General features: G+C 37.4%; 1 protein-coding gene across 1 annotated transcript; it reads right to left on the bottom strand.

The window, feature by feature from the left end:
- Positions 1–1,515: 1,515 nt before the first annotated feature.
- FAM98A (family with sequence similarity 98, member A) lies at positions 1,516–15,469 on the bottom strand. The gene is made up of 8 exons (XM_004686300.2): positions 15,284–15,469; positions 12,266–12,414; positions 10,039–10,173; positions 6,271–6,455; positions 5,202–5,282; positions 4,616–4,732; positions 3,372–3,539; positions 1,516–3,287 (listed from the first exon to the last, which is right to left on the bottom strand). The coding sequence occupies exons 1-8, from the start codon at positions 15,334–15,336 to the stop codon at positions 2,634–2,636; spliced, it is 1,542 nt and encodes a 513-aa protein (XP_004686357.1). The 5' UTR covers positions 15,337–15,469; the 3' UTR covers positions 1,516–2,633.
- Between the last annotated feature and the right edge of the window lie 211 nt (positions 15,470–15,680).

Raw genomic sequence — 15,680 nt, 5'->3', positions numbered from 1 at the left:
GCCTAGGGTGATCAGCAGCCTAGCCCTGGATATTGGACGGAGACTGATGACATCCATAGCAGGCCAACCCAGTAGCCCAGCCCTGGACAGTGACTAGACTGTACAGGTGGACCAGCAGGCAGAACTGGACTTAGCTTGGAGACTGCTTAGGGTGATCAGTAGCCCAGGCCCGTGCATTGTCTGCAGGTTGCTGAGGTCAACTAATAACCCAGCCCCAGGCAGTGGCTATAGGTTGCTGAGATGACCAGCAGGCAGGGCTGTTTCAGCCTGGAGGCTGCAGAGGCGGTATGTCCCCTTGCTCTGCCTGAATGCTCCCACATTAACTACCTGCCTAAGGACCTAGACTCAGCCTTTAAACTGCAGGTCTAAACACTGGCTGAACTGGGGCTGGGTATTGTGTATCCTGAATTTGGAATGCCTGTGCAGCTGGGGACTGTATCAAACCCAGACCTAGCCTGGAGGCTCCTAAGTCAATCCGCTGGTCAGAACTGGGCCCAGTCTGGAGTTGAGTAGGATTAAAGTTAAGGTCTATCCAATTGGATACAGTATGGGACCTGGTCACACCATGGAGGACACCAGTATTGCATGGCTGATGGGTCCTAGACCCTAACTCAACTAGAAGCTCGTAAGGCCTAATCTGGAAGCCCAGGGCTCACCAAGCAGGATGTCCCCGGGAGAAATCTGCACATTGGAAAGTTGACCAGGAAGCTAGCAATAATGTGGAGTATGCCTACAGTGACCAGAGGCAGACTTGGGTATTGGAGGTTGCTGATGTTGACCATCACAGAGGAATGTGTAATGACTGCCCAGGTGGATCAGGAGGCTAGTGTCAGATCAGGCTGGAGGCAGTTGGAAGTCAAGAGCAGGCCCAACCAGGACTTCAGTTGACCAGAAGTTGATTCCAGGCATTGGATGAGGTTGTTGAGGTCCTGGGTGAGAACCATGAGGATTATGGGTGCTTTGATGGGTGTGCGCCATGTTAACAATCACTGAAGTGGGGGAGCCAACACTTCCAAAATGTAAACAATGATGTCAATTATTACCTTAATTAAAAAATATATTTATCTCAATAGCAAATAGAACCTTTTAAATAAGCTGTGACTTCTTTCCCCTAAAAGATTCAATTAAGTAGGTAAATACTCTCTTTTCACAAACATTCAATTTCAATTCACTATCTTGTAAAAAAATAAAATGTTCCTACCTCTGAGGAAATATGACCAACTTAAAACAACACAATCCTACAAAATTAGGGCTATTATTTTATCTTTACCTAATACATTTTATAGCAACAGCTACACCCAGTGGCCAGAGTTGAGTAATGAGGTTTTCTAGCTGTAACATTACAGAAATTTGTAAACAGTGATTTTTCAATTTAAGATTTTAAGGTTATCTTTCACTACAAGTTATGTCTTATGGGTACTTTTAAGAATCTTTGAATGATGAAGACCATAGCCCTTAAGTCTGAAGCAAGAGTCCTGTGTGAAAAAATAGCTAAAATTAAACTCAAACCAAAGAGAGAATGAACAGATACTTTATTGCTCACCGTTCACACAAAGCACGCCTCTAGCCACTTTCTTTCACAGCTTGACAACATATACAAAAACCCAGCAATAGCCATCATGTGGATTTAAGTAAAGAAGAGTGTAAAACATCAACTCAGCCAGGCTTTTGTTTTCTGCAGCAATAATAAAGGGCCTCCTGCACTTAGCAAAAATCTGTCCTTACTTGGTAGTGCATTTCTTCCATTCCACAAAGTCTCCTGTCCAAAGCAAACTAAATTGTATTTGCTGAGCCAGTGGTATTAACTCGTGCATGAAACAAATTTCAGTTTGCTGTTTCTTCTAGCAGATTTCAAGTAAAAATAAGGTTGAAGGAGGAACTTGTTTTGAATGGATGCAGGTCAGTTTGAATTGCTATTAACTAAATGCCTACATTTACTATAGGTTCACAACTTAAGTTGCTTTTATATTCTTTACGGATTTTGGCCGTGTTCAAGGTTTTCGGAGTTGAGCATATGGTACAATATTCCATCAAAAAGATAAGGCTACTGAATGTGCTATCTGCAGAAGAGCTCATTTAATAGGAACTGACCTAGAAGTTCTATCATGAAGCAAATGTGGCATAACCTCTCTGAATAAAAAACCAATCAGGGCAGAACTGTGCTTGGAAAACAGGTATTAGAAGGAAAACACATATAAACGTGTCATTAAAACGAGGAAGGTTTCCTAGTTGTAAATCTAAAAAAATCCAGGAAAAACCTTATTTCTCAAAACGGCATATTGAAAACTATTCAGGTAATTTCTTCAAAAAAGTACGCATGTTTTGACTGTGGAATTAGTCTACTGGTCAATTAAAGGCAGTTTTAATTACCTTTAAAAAATTTTTTCATACAAAGGAGAAATGCAGCATGTGTTTCTCAAATCAACAGCATTATGTAAGTCCATTAAAAAAGAAACAAAAGAAAAAAAAAAAAAAAAAAAAACCAGAATAATGAAGACCTACAAATGCTCTGTCGAGCAGGAATCTGCCTGTCATCTGTGGTCTCACATTAATTCAAAACAGATGCTGGGGTTCAGGTTCTGAAACTAAGTTTCTATTACTTGAGCTCTAGCAAAAATTAAGGGTGTGTAGCCTCAACTAGTATAATGTCTTCCCTGTCCAAATCCAGAATGATTATACTGATAACCTCCATGCTGGAAGTGCTGTTCAAATTGTCCCCCTTGGTGATAATTCTGGCTCCCCCTTCCTGCCCAACCTCCTCCCTGACCACGTCCACCTCGGCCTCCACGACCACCTCTCCCTCCACGACCACCACCTCGATCACCATGGTGCCCACCATCTTGGTATCTATTGTCCTGCTGGTATCCGCCACCCTGGTACCCACTTCCTGTGTATGTAGATGTTTGGAATCCACCATAACCACCTTGATAGCCACCACTGTGGCCACCATGATAGCCACCTGGCTGGAAACCTGAATCTCGATAACCATCTTGGTATCCACCACCTCCTCCACTCCCTCCATCTGTCCAGCCTCCTTGGTGCTTATTTCCTCTTCCTCCCCCTCGGCCACCATGGTCATAGCCACCACGTCCACCTCTCCCTCCTCCTTGTTCATGACCTCCTCGTCCTCCATAAGAAGAATGTTCATAACCACCTCTCCCTCCTCCTCGGCCTCCTCCTTGCTGCTGGGGGCCATCTTGCCTTTTCTGCCAAGGTGGCATCTCTGGGGGTGGAGGTTCGATTTCATTGGGTCTACCTCCTCTGTCAGGTACTCTGCCCATCAATACCTAGGGGATAAGAAAGATATTTGAAATTTACTTTATACATAAAAAGAAATGCATTTGAAAGAAAATTAAAATTACTCGAATCACCTTATTGATGGCACAGGCAGTCTTTTCTCTTACAGAACCGCTACTTGTCCTTAAAATCTTTGACAAGTCTTGTCTTGCAGCCAAAAGATGGGCAACAGAAATAGCACTTTTAGGAGATAAGACTGAGCGTTTTGGCTGGTAAACCTTTGCTAATTTTTCTGTTTGACTCTGTTGAAAGAAATTATTTAAAGACAAATGTCAATTTTCAAATTAACACAGAAATAATTAAACAAGTTAAAGTTCTCCAAAGTACCTAATATTGACAAAGCTCCAAATGGGAAGACATACTTAGTCTAAGCATTACTTCTACCTAGTCAAGAACTATTTTACAGTTTCGCACACAGACCTGCTAGCATACAGGGTATTATGGGAGGGGGTAGCTGAACAAAGGATACAGAAGGTAGAAGGATTTCCTCTAGGACGGCTGAGCTAAGCAATAAAAAGGATTCTTCTTGCCATTTAATCAAACATATTCATCTATCTATTTAAATAAAGGAATGCCAGCCCACTTCAGAAATTTTGCTTGTTAGTTAAGAAAACTAAATAAGAAATTTTTACTTACTAAAAAAATATAAGCTGCAACTAATTTCTATTAAGTATGCTATGTGAAATATTTCTTTCAAAAGTAATGTCCCTCTTAATATTCTTGTATTATAAATAAGAAAAAGGGCCTGCTTAATGATTAAGATTGCTAGCCCCAGAGAGATTAAATCATTAGGCAATTTGGAAACTTGAATAGTGATTTAAATGTATTTGAAACACAGATCAAAAAATGAATGAGCAAAGGGTTAAAAGAGAAAGTCCACAAGACAATGTAAGTCTGAAGAAATACAAAACATTTTTTTTTGGATAGAAATCAATAAATGCAAATCAAACTAGTCTAATTTTTGAGAAACAATGTCCTATTTGCAAACCTTAATTAGCAAATTAAATTGTTAGCATAAATTATAGTAAACAAGTAATTTAAAAATTTATTGTTTTAGTAATTATAATATTCTTCGTTCCTCTCATAAATGGGAATTTGAAGTGGGATCTATAACCACTGTTGAAAAATATTAAAAATTGGAAAAAATAAATTTCTTTGTTGCTAAACTGTTTAAAAAATGGCTACTTAGCAATTCATTAAAGAATTTCTATGTCCCTTGTATTTCTATAGTCTCCACTATATCTAAACTGTGCTAGAGATGTAGTATAAAGATCATGTCTATAAATATTCTCTCTCTTTTAAATGATTTAATGTATACCTTAGCTCTGTCAGACCAACCAAAGGACTGGACAGTGACATCCAAACGTTTTATTAGCAGCTTCCTCCGAACTTCATATTCATTGGCTATGGCTTGGTTAATTGCTTCTATCTTTTCCTGGGATGAAAATAAAAAGAATAGTTAGAATTTAAATCAGATAAACATCCCCCCTGTTCCAAAAGGGAAGAAATCATTTCATTCTCAGTGAAACCACAAAATATACAATAATATTATAATAACCTTACTAAACAAAATGACCTTGTCTCAAAATGTAATAAAGAATATGTAAAGCGCAAAATTTTCATGTGGTTTTTCTATAATTCACTGGGTGAAGCTCAACTCAAGTCAGTTCTTGGCTTGAAGGCAACCCATTTGGTGACTAGGAACATGTATCACGGTGAACTTCAATTCGCTCTAACGAGCTGTGTGAAATACTTACATTGTGAGGAAAGTGCTTCTAAACAAATAAAATTTTTCTGTACAAATATGACCACTCAGAAAAACTGATTCTAAAGATGTCTGCCAAAAATATGACAAATTTGAGGCCACCATAAAAACCATGAAATAAATAATGATTACTACTCACCCAGTGGGCTGGTCCCAGTGACTTCTTCAGTAAAGGTTTTCCCACATGATTAGGTGGAACTTTTGCTAATGTTTCCTTTAACTGACACAAAAACATAAATATATGAACAAATAAATCTGAAATAAAATATATCCTTCCTCATCTTCCCAACTCCCTTCATATCTTGCATCCTGAAAGAAGAGTCCCGACAGAAACAAAGATGGGTGGATGTTTTGATAGTAAAAGACCCACAAGATAATGATACTCGTTTGCCCCACTGCTTATATGCCTAGAAGTATGACTTTTCTCACTGTACCTAAAACAGCAGGCGCTCAATGTTTATTTGTTGGATGGATGAATGAACATACAGAAAAAAAATGGACTAAGGACACACTGCTACTCCCCTGTAGTGTTCAGCCAGACTGATGCACCATGGTGCCCATCTACCCCGTAATGCAAATGTACCACTTCTTAGGAGTCAGGCAGAGGAACACAGAGAGTAACTCTACTGTATTAATATTCTCTTCTTTCATTAATATTTTATTAAGATTGTTAATTCCTAATCAAATATACACAAAAAACTCTCAACTGTTAATAATGTGTGACATTTAAAATAACCCTAGCTTATTTCTTATATAATATAGCCTGTTAACAACCAAGAAATCTAGTTTGCCAACTGAAATATAAGACTTGTAGTGGACTAGAAACCAAGCATATTAGCATCTTTTCTGTCCAGTCAATGGGGAGGTGGGTGGTAACCTAGAGATTAACTTCATCAAAGTTCAATGATAAAATAAAATACTGTTTAAAAAAGATTTAAGTCTTAATTCTTTTTATATTACATCTATATTATTTCAGCTCATAAATCAAAGCAAAAATTTTCTTTTAGAGAATAATCATGCTAACGTGTTAAAAATACTAATTTCTCTTTAAGATATCTATCCAGGATTTAAACCCCAAATTCATTTAATAACAAGTTATTCAACAACATGTACATTAGGTTCCCACTAAGAGAAATTAGCTCGCTCTATTTCAAACAAATGTAGGACTATTCCTTTAATTCACTACAGTCTGGTACTAAAGGTCTTACTTTTTTTTCAATCCCGCTGAAGAATTGGAACATAGTTATATTGGCTGGAGGTTTGGACATTCCTAGAGCAATACATATGCCTTTCAACTCTTGAAAGACCTCACTACCGCCTCCTTCTTGAGCTTTTTTTGGAGGAGTATTCACACAGAGCATTCTGGCAGCTTCTAGTTCTGAGATGAGGTATGCTGAAGTAAACAAAATAAGATTTCAAAATGAGTTATAGCTACAGTTAATAGTCACAAATCTGGAGTCACAACTTATAGACCTAATGATATGTAACTTTTAAAGCTGCAAGAATGGATAAAAACAAGAAAGGAAAACCATTTTTACCTGTAAATGACATAACAGTTGAACTGGTTCTATAATTCAGGTATTTCATTAATACACAATGACCTATTTAAAGATAATCAATTCTCTGAAAACAAAGAATCCAGCTAGATCATGTCTAAAAATCAGGGTTCTTGCAGTCTACTCTATTAAGGAACCTCCAGAACAGGGGTTGGCATCTGTTATTGAGTTTGCAAAAGTTGACTAGTTGATAGCCAGTTGACTAGCTATCAGTGACAGTTAAAACTGACATCCACCAACGATGTAACTACCTTGCCTTCCAATCTTTAGGTAATCTCTAGAACTGGTATGAGACATTTTTGAGCAGCCAGAAGTTTAGTGTACAGAAATGGGAAAGACATGAACTCGAAAGTCCCTTTCCCATATATCCAGTATCTGACTGTCACCCTTCATCTGTTCACAAAACCCCTTATATTACATCTATAGTCTTCTTAAGATTCCCTTTCCCTCTACTTTCTTCATCCCCATTCTTTCCTCCATAAAGAAAACAAACAAATCTTTCTAATCACTTCTTGACATCAGCAATCATCTCCCTGTGTACTGATTTCAACCATGTATCATGTGGGCTACAATCTGTTTTGGGTAATTCAGTTCTACCTAAATTCAATCTTATCTTCCCAAGACCATGTAAATTTTAATAAAGATGTTTAATAATCATTTGTTTCTGAGAATTTCAAGTTATGTGACAAAGTGAGCACCTTCTGACGATGTAAGGAAGATAGTTTTGGAAAAAGATATTTTCTATGTTATTCTTAAGTCATAATACAAAAGAAAGGTCAGTTTCAATATCTCATTTCCTACATCCAAGGTGTAATGTTACAAGTACAGGTTTTGGCAGATTACTTCTGATAAATAAAGCTAAAATTTCTGGAAAAGTCATTTTAAATACATTTAAAAATATCTTAACATGTTCTAAATACTAAATTGTATGAGTTTATATATCAGTAAATCCCCACTGTCATGGAAAAGCATTGTTTTGATAAGTAAGGTTTTACAGAACAATGCTATACTCATTCAACTATGTATCATCTGTGGCTGTTTATATACTGTAATATAGTTAAGTAGATAGACCTTATGACAACAAAGTAAAAAATATTTACTATCTGGCCCTTTAAGAAAGAATTTGCCAACCCTTGTTCTAGAAAAATTATGTAATTATATGATTTAATAAGCTGGTTCTCTAAATTTGGGATAACATAGGTTAGGCATTTATAAAATTAGTTCACCAAAACAAGTAACATCAAAAAACATTAATTCTAACTGACATGGCTGAAGTACTAGGAATGACACTGAAAATATAACACAAAATAAAAAGGTTTAACTCTATTGACAATCTAGTGAAGGATGAAGAATATATGCACAGATGACTAGTTCTTCATCATTAGGCATTCAAATAGTTACTTTACCTAAGAGAAATAACCCAACACCAAAAAGGTCAATAAAACTTTAAGCCAGTTTTTAACCTGACATAATTAAAGCTTTTCAGTCACTCGTTCAAACTACTTATTCTAGGCCCTCCCTGGTGGCGCCTGGGGTTAAAATGCAGTGCTATAAAGCCACCAGCAGTTTTGACCAGAGAGGTGACCCACACGGCATGGGAGACCTCTCCAGTCCTGCCCCCTGCCCCCCTCAGCAGTGTGTTTCAGGGGATATGCCTGTTTTGCTCCCCTCTTGTCTCTGGTGAGTCCACTTACCCTGTACCTCTGGCCCATACCCCAGTTCTTGTACGCATAAACAAAAAAAAAAACTTTGAAAAACAAAACTAGTCTTACAAACAATTCTAATGAAGTTGGTTTATTTCCTCTTTCAAACACAATATATTAAAAAATTCAAATTAGTTTGGTAAGAGTGCCACAAGAAGTAAAATTATAGCATCAAGATGTGACAGTAGCAAAGATGAGAAATAGTTACACAAAGTGAGTAAAGAGTGAGAACATGCATATAAATACCAGACTCAAAGTAAGGCTACAAAGTGAAGGGAAATAACAGAAGCATAGATAAAATGGAGGCAGCAAGTGAGTTGTGTGTGTGTGTGAGAAGAACTCAAAGAACAGAGGAACTTTTAGATGACTTAGTCATTTTCTTGAGGAGTACACAGTTAAATATTCTCATAGAACTTTTGAAGTGAGGGCATATTAAATTTAAAATGATGACCATGTACCTAAAATAATAATGTCTAATATAGTCTTCTTAAGAAACATGAGTTAAATGCATTTTATTAAGTTTGAAGATCAAAATGATTTTTAAACAAATATTAGCATTAAAAACCCTAAGCTCTTTGGAAGCATTAGCAATTCACAGTCATAACTAAGCTATCCACACATGTCTACCTCTGCTACAAGGTAATAATCTAAATGCCAAATATTGGGTATTGGAGAGGATACACAGTGCTACAAAGGAAGAGTCAATTAAGTACACAGTGGCTGATCCCGTCAGAAGAATACTGACTGCATGTATAAGGAGACTATACACAGCAATATCAATGCCTAAGACAGTATCTAACATTATGTGCATATATCCTCCAGGAAAAATCATTTGACAAATGGAAAGTTAATGATTCTGGAGTAAGTTAGTGCCTAAGTATAATCATTTGACTAAAGTAAAGTTAAATGATTCTGAATAACTTAGTGCCTGGGTACAGTGGTGACCTATGAACACCTTTTAAAAACAGAATTTTTAAAATTGGAATTCTATTGTTTTTCAGAAGCCACAGTATTATTTCTAAAGATAAACATGGAAAAAAATTGTCTGTGATTACAATAAGCACTATAATATTCTGTTAACCAAATTTAATCTAAATACGTTTTCAGAATGCTATAGAAATTTCGAGGTAAGACTGGTAGTTTTGTTTACTGGAAAATTTAAGGCCAAAAGAGTTGTGAACCCACTTGCAGTTTTCAGAGTTATGGGAGAAATGAATTCACATATAACAAACATGAAAACACTTTTCCTAAAAATTGATTCCTAGCATAATCACCTAGTAAGGGCACAATCCAAAAACTATTTCAGAAAACTTTACATTGTAATTTGACATATTTACAAACCAAATCAAATCTAATTACCCAACCCCAGTGAGATAACAGCAAGGCAAAAAATTTTAAATTAGCTTACGAAAAAACCCATTATTTCCACACTTTCTCTTTTTATTTTAAAATTTGCTTCTAGTCTAGATTGCTTAGGTTTAATGATCACACACCACAGTAACACCAAAACTAAATGATAAAAGAGTAGCAATTAGAAAAAAATACTACTGGTGCACAGGCCCACCATTTGCTTTTTAACTGGAAATTTAAAAAGTTTTCTTTAAAAGAAGCAGTATTTTGAATTAACTCTTTAGTGAAACTAGCCAGTAACAACTGGTTTAAGTCATGGAAAACATAAACAGAACATAATAGCTACATTTAATAGCCATGAACTTACTGAGCAGGAGGAGGCAGTTCTTTTGAACAAGAAGGCGCTTGGTCACATCCCCAGATGTCAGTGAAAGATACGGACAGTTCATCTCCCCTAGGAGCCCACTCACCTCAAGCTGGAATTCTTCAGCTTCGCTTGGGCCTTTTAAGAATTAAAATGATTCTACTTAATAAAATGTTATTGTTTTCCCAATTCATATAACAACTGTATACAAAAAACTGAAATTTTCAATGGTATTTTACCCTACAAGTTCCTTTCCCTTCTAAGACCATCATTATACCACTGGCAATTTTCTTTCTTAAACAATTTTCATTAGGTTAAGACTATTTAATGGATTCTTAATTTCTGCCCCAGTGGATCTGTTTTTCTGTATGTTTTAAAAATATTCTTTACAGTCTTTCTACTTTGCCTTTTTAGTAGCTACCTAGTAGCTACTTACTACCTCCAAAAACATTCTTTGTGCCAGAACGGTCTCACTGTCCCAGGAATTGCCAATCTCATTTCTACTTTTATGCCTTCATTTAAGTTATTCCCTGTGATTGACAGGCTCTCCACTCTTTCCTCCTTTATCATATACTACTTATGCACCCCAGTCCAATGGTCTTGCTCACTGGGGGAGCCTTTCCCAAATACTGTCACACTCATTGGTTTATTCTCACCGTGAACCATAAAGTAAATAATCACTATACTAATGTCCAGCTTCATTTATGTCTAATACTTCCAGTTAGACTAAATTTTGATGATAGTAAACATGATTTACAGTTCTATATTCCAAAACTATAGTGAATATAGACTGAGTATTTCATAGACTGAGGGAAAACAATGCTTGCTTTCTTATTATTTTTATGATCTTCAAATGAACAACACAAAGTAGTAATAACTAGCCAACAAACTTTGAGAGTCATTGTTTTCCTTATCTGTAAAATGAGAAGACTGACTTATCCATGTTTTTGCAAACTGTGTTCTGTGCACACTACAGTTGCACTGCACTCCTTCAGAGGCAGCTGTGGAAGAAGTTAGCTGCACTGATAGTATTCCCAACAAACTTCCATTACAACAGCTATACTGCTACCTGTTTTATAAGCTGGTTTCTAGAATGTTTTGTTTGAACTACAAGTGTTTTCAAAAGTTCCAGCAATCTCTGAAATGTTAGGCTAAGAGGCAGTACAGCATTGTTAAGAGCACTGGCTCTCAGATTTGACTTCTGGGGTTGAAGCCTAGCTCTGTTGCCTCAGGCAATGCATTTGACCTCACTATACTTCCTTGTTTAATGTATAAAAGAATAATAAAACCTGCCTCAGAGGGGTTGCCTTGAGGTTTGAATGAGCTAACAAAACGTACAGTGCTTAGAATACAATAGAGTGCTCAATATGCGTAAATTACTGTTATCATTACTCTTACATTATACTCGCTTTAATATTTAGTACTGAATGCAAAGAACACACATACATTAAATATACTTACTAATCATGTAGAGCTAAGCTCTTCAAAACAGAATTCGAAAAGAAAAAAAAAGGGATTACATGGTTAGGTCTCCGTAAGGGTGGGATGGGCATTTTTCTTTGTCTGTCTTATAGGTTCACTGATGACAGAAGGGAACAAGATGGTGAAGATCAGGTGACAAGTTTTTATATCTTTTGTAGAATCCACAAGCTAGTGCTAAAGCAAAAATAAAACTGACAAAAACAAAATAGCTCTCGATGCCAGAAATTTGAAGGTATTGGGTATGGCTGTAATGAATCTAGTCATATATTCTTATGACACAGAAAGTGGATCATAATACATTTAGTCTTAATAAAGTGTTCTCTTTCTCCACATGTATAAAAGACTTATGCGTTTACTGTACAAGCTATATGTACTCCTGTAATGTGGCAGCCCTAAGAGAAAAAGAAATACTAATTTCTAGTTCTAGTCAGTAATATAAGATCTCAAAAATCATGGTTTATAATCTATGTAAAATCTAGATACACAATTACTGTCACTGTTTCTCTGTATCTCAGAAAAAATAGGGTCGTTTCAACTCCTTCCAATTCTTAATAGTTTCATCTATAAACATAGTGGATGAAAAATACTCACCTCATCTATAAACATAGTGGATGAAAAACACCTGATTTCTTCACAAAACTTAGGTTTTAGGATTAAGAACTTAGGCTTTCTCCTTTAATATTTATCATGTTCAACTGACAATACCCCACTTTTTAGCTTTTGCACCTAAAACTGAATCTTTACTTACTGTTAGTTGCTTGCACATTTTCCTCTAGTTTACAGAGCACTCTTAACTCAGACACCAGCCAAGCACAGAGTTTGGTAAACTCGGGGGAACTGGCTCCACCAGAGACTGCCTGAGACAGAGCGCCATCTTCTAGCAAAGATCCCTTGTAACTGCCAGGAAGAAATGAAACTTCAGAAGAATATAAAATCACACCCAGTGTTTTACAGATAAGTTCATTTGTATGATTAAACAACAGTTTAGTAATAAACTATGGCTAATTACTAAAACTGAAAAAGTCAGAATACTGAACCATTAGAAAATTAAGCTATAGGGTAACTACTTATCAGCACTTCACAATAAATGTGAGTACTTAACAGAATTACGTAAAATACTTTTTCCACTTGTGTGTATTTATCTAAAAACATACAAAGGCCCATTTTCTTATTTTTACTGAATATCATAATCAGATTAACAAGATAGTTAATTATATTGTAGCTTACTATTTCAGAAATAAAACCTAAGTTATTTCAAAAATTTTTTCCCAAAAAGTTATATTTCTCCCCCTCTTTAGGTTTTAAATGACTTCCTGCAGTCTAAAACACATCTAGAATTAAAGATTTTGTCATTCTCAAAGTAACATAAAAATATTTCTTTTTTTCATTTTTATTAATAGAACATTGCGTTACATGTGTGAAGTGTGAGCACATCATTCAAAAGCAACCTTAGAGATGAATATCTATATAGTGATATATTCTATACTAAGTTCTACTACGTCCAATTCTATCCTTCACCATTTAACTGACACCTTTGACTTGATCACTCAGTCTCCTAAAATATATAATCTTTATAAGATTATTTTAAATTCTTTTTTATGGATGTTGATAAAACAGTTAAGTTGACACGTTAAATATACTTAAGACATTAAATATATTTAAGATGAGGGAAGGAAGCACAATAGGCTCTGGTCATAGACTACAGGTAATTTGGTGGTGGGCCCACATGGTGGCAATGTCTGATGGGGTATTCAAATGTTACCTCAGTTAAAAATCACTAAGTTAATTTTTAAAAATGATTAAGATAATTTAGTAAGAGGTACAGAGCTATTAGCGAAATGACAAGCCTCAATCTTTCTAAAATACAGATATATGTTATATGGAACAGTAAAAATCTTACATAAAAAATGACATTTTATATATAATCTGTCTTTTATATTCAAAATCACTTAACACTATAATAGACCAGATCTAGAAATTTCCTTCTTGTGCTACATGTTTAAACTTTATTAGTTTATCCTACTAGCTAGTGAATTCCCACTTTGTGCCAGTTTATAGATAAAGAATTCTTTTACTTCTAAGATTTCTCAGTGAATTCTTTAAAACTACCTGTTCATCAGTTAAGGCTGAATCTTAATGTCTGTCACCAAATAAAATGGTAATGTTTTAAACTCTATTAACAAAATTTTCAAATAATTCTATGGTTAACATTATGGCCCATCTCAATTATTTATCTCATTACAAATTATTACAGTACAATTACTTTGATAGTACTCAAGAGAAAAAGTTAAGAAGGTAAAAGAACAATTATTCAGAGAAATGGCATGTCCATGTCACCAATTGATACCTAACCAAGCAGAATCCTCCACCTAAGCAGAATTTAAGTGTCTCCTTGTCCTCTTTAACAAACTCCTTCAACATGAATCATAAATATTACTTCTAGTAAGTCTCTAGAACTTAATTACCTTTCCCAGTAAAGATGCTCTCCTCAATTCTTCCAGCATATTCTCGGAGTAAATTGATCTTTGTACCCTTAAGTGGTCACCCCAATATGGCCACAGAACAAGTGTTTCTCAAAAAAGTTTACAATTTTGTTTGAGATGTCCACCCAAAAACAGAGTTTCATTTTACTTAGGCTTTCAATCAAAGAAACAGACCCTCCCCCCCCCCCAGTCTGGAATATTCCTAAAAATTCACAGTAAGTTCCAACAAAAAGAACAATGGTAATTCACTTTGACAAAAAATTAATAATAATAATAATAAGCACTATCACGTCTCTTCCAAATAATTTTTTTTTTATCAGAACAGCAAGTTATTTCAATGGGCAGACTCGGAATCAGCACGGTGTCCTTTCCTGAAGAAGAAAGGTGTGTCCCCCCAAAAGTCTCCAAATCATGGAAAAGCCTTGGACAAGGTTTTGATAAAGGACTTGTCACTTAATAAATACAGATAGCTTATGCATTTTTTTGTTTTTCTTTTTGATACTGTACGTGTAGGCAAAACACACGATTTGTTTCTGGAACCACACCTGGAGCCCAAGAGGTTCTAAATTCCCTAGTATTAATATCCAGCACAGTGATCTGGGTTACCCAGGGAGAGCAGTAGTCCTATTTCCAGCTTTGCTTGGTAATTATCAGGAGACAGCAAATCCGACCGCGCTCGGTGGGTGAACCGACCCTCAGGGTGAGGGCTAGGAGAGGCTCAGAGTCCAGGGAAGCTGCCAGTGGTTCCAGGAAGGTGACAGGTGAGGCTAGCGGAACGGGTGCAGTGCGCGGACATATGGCTTGGACAGCCTGGGCGCATGCAGAGATGACTGGGCAAAGGCGATTTTTTGAGAGGAGTGGGGTGGGGTTGGAGGAGGGGCTCAAGACAGCCGCAGGAAGTTTGGAGGACAAGCAGGACAGCGGGGAATCAACTTCGGCAGCCTCCTCGGTGAGGGGGTAGGGCAGGAGGATGGGGAGCCAGAAAAGCTCGGTGAGGGGATGGCGAGAACCAGAGCCCAGACAATGATACGCATGACTGAAAAATGCTGCGGGCATCTCGGCTGCGGGGAGCACAGGGAGGGCTAGGGACGTCGCTGCTGGAGGGCCCTCGCCGGCAGGGCAGGCAGCGGACGTGGCACTGGGGTCCCGAAGCGATAGGAGGCGACAGACAGGAGCCCCGGGGCGCGCGGCGTGGAAAAGCAGGTGTCCCGGACTGGGACGAGGAGGTGCTCCCGGGGGGCAGCCAGTGTAGGGTTTGGGGAACCCGTGTCCTGGAGTCTTACCCTAGGTCTTCCAACGACTCCAAGATGTCAGTCTCCATGAGGTCACACTCCATGCTACTGAGGTATTCAAATTTCCGAGTCGTCAAGCTCCCCTCTTCACCGGCAACGCGTACACTAGCGCATGCGCTGCCTCCCCGGAACTTCCAAGTTGACAGCTGGCGCCTCAGACCCCGCACTGCGCATGTCCTGAGCCTGCGCAAGCAACTTGGACCCGCCTGTTGCTCCACCCCCACTGGCTAAACGATTGCTAGGCAGCAGCTTTGCACATGCGTGTTAGTGATGAGTGAAGCCGGCGGCCCGAAAAAGGGCAGGCGGACTGGCTGCGTGGCAGCTAGGCGTGGGGACCCGGCGAGGGGGGAAATAACTCTCTTGATGTGATGTACGCATGTGCGAATTT

This window comes from Condylura cristata, unplaced genomic scaffold, assembly GCF_000260355.1.
Source record: "Condylura cristata isolate star-nosed mole 26May11 unplaced genomic scaffold, ConCri1.0 scaffold00020, whole genome shotgun sequence".
NCBI lineage: Eukaryota > Metazoa > Chordata > Mammalia > Eulipotyphla > Talpidae > Condylura > Condylura cristata.
The sequence above is the reverse complement of the archived record's forward strand: the minus strand, read 5'-3'. Positions and strand labels throughout refer to the sequence as shown.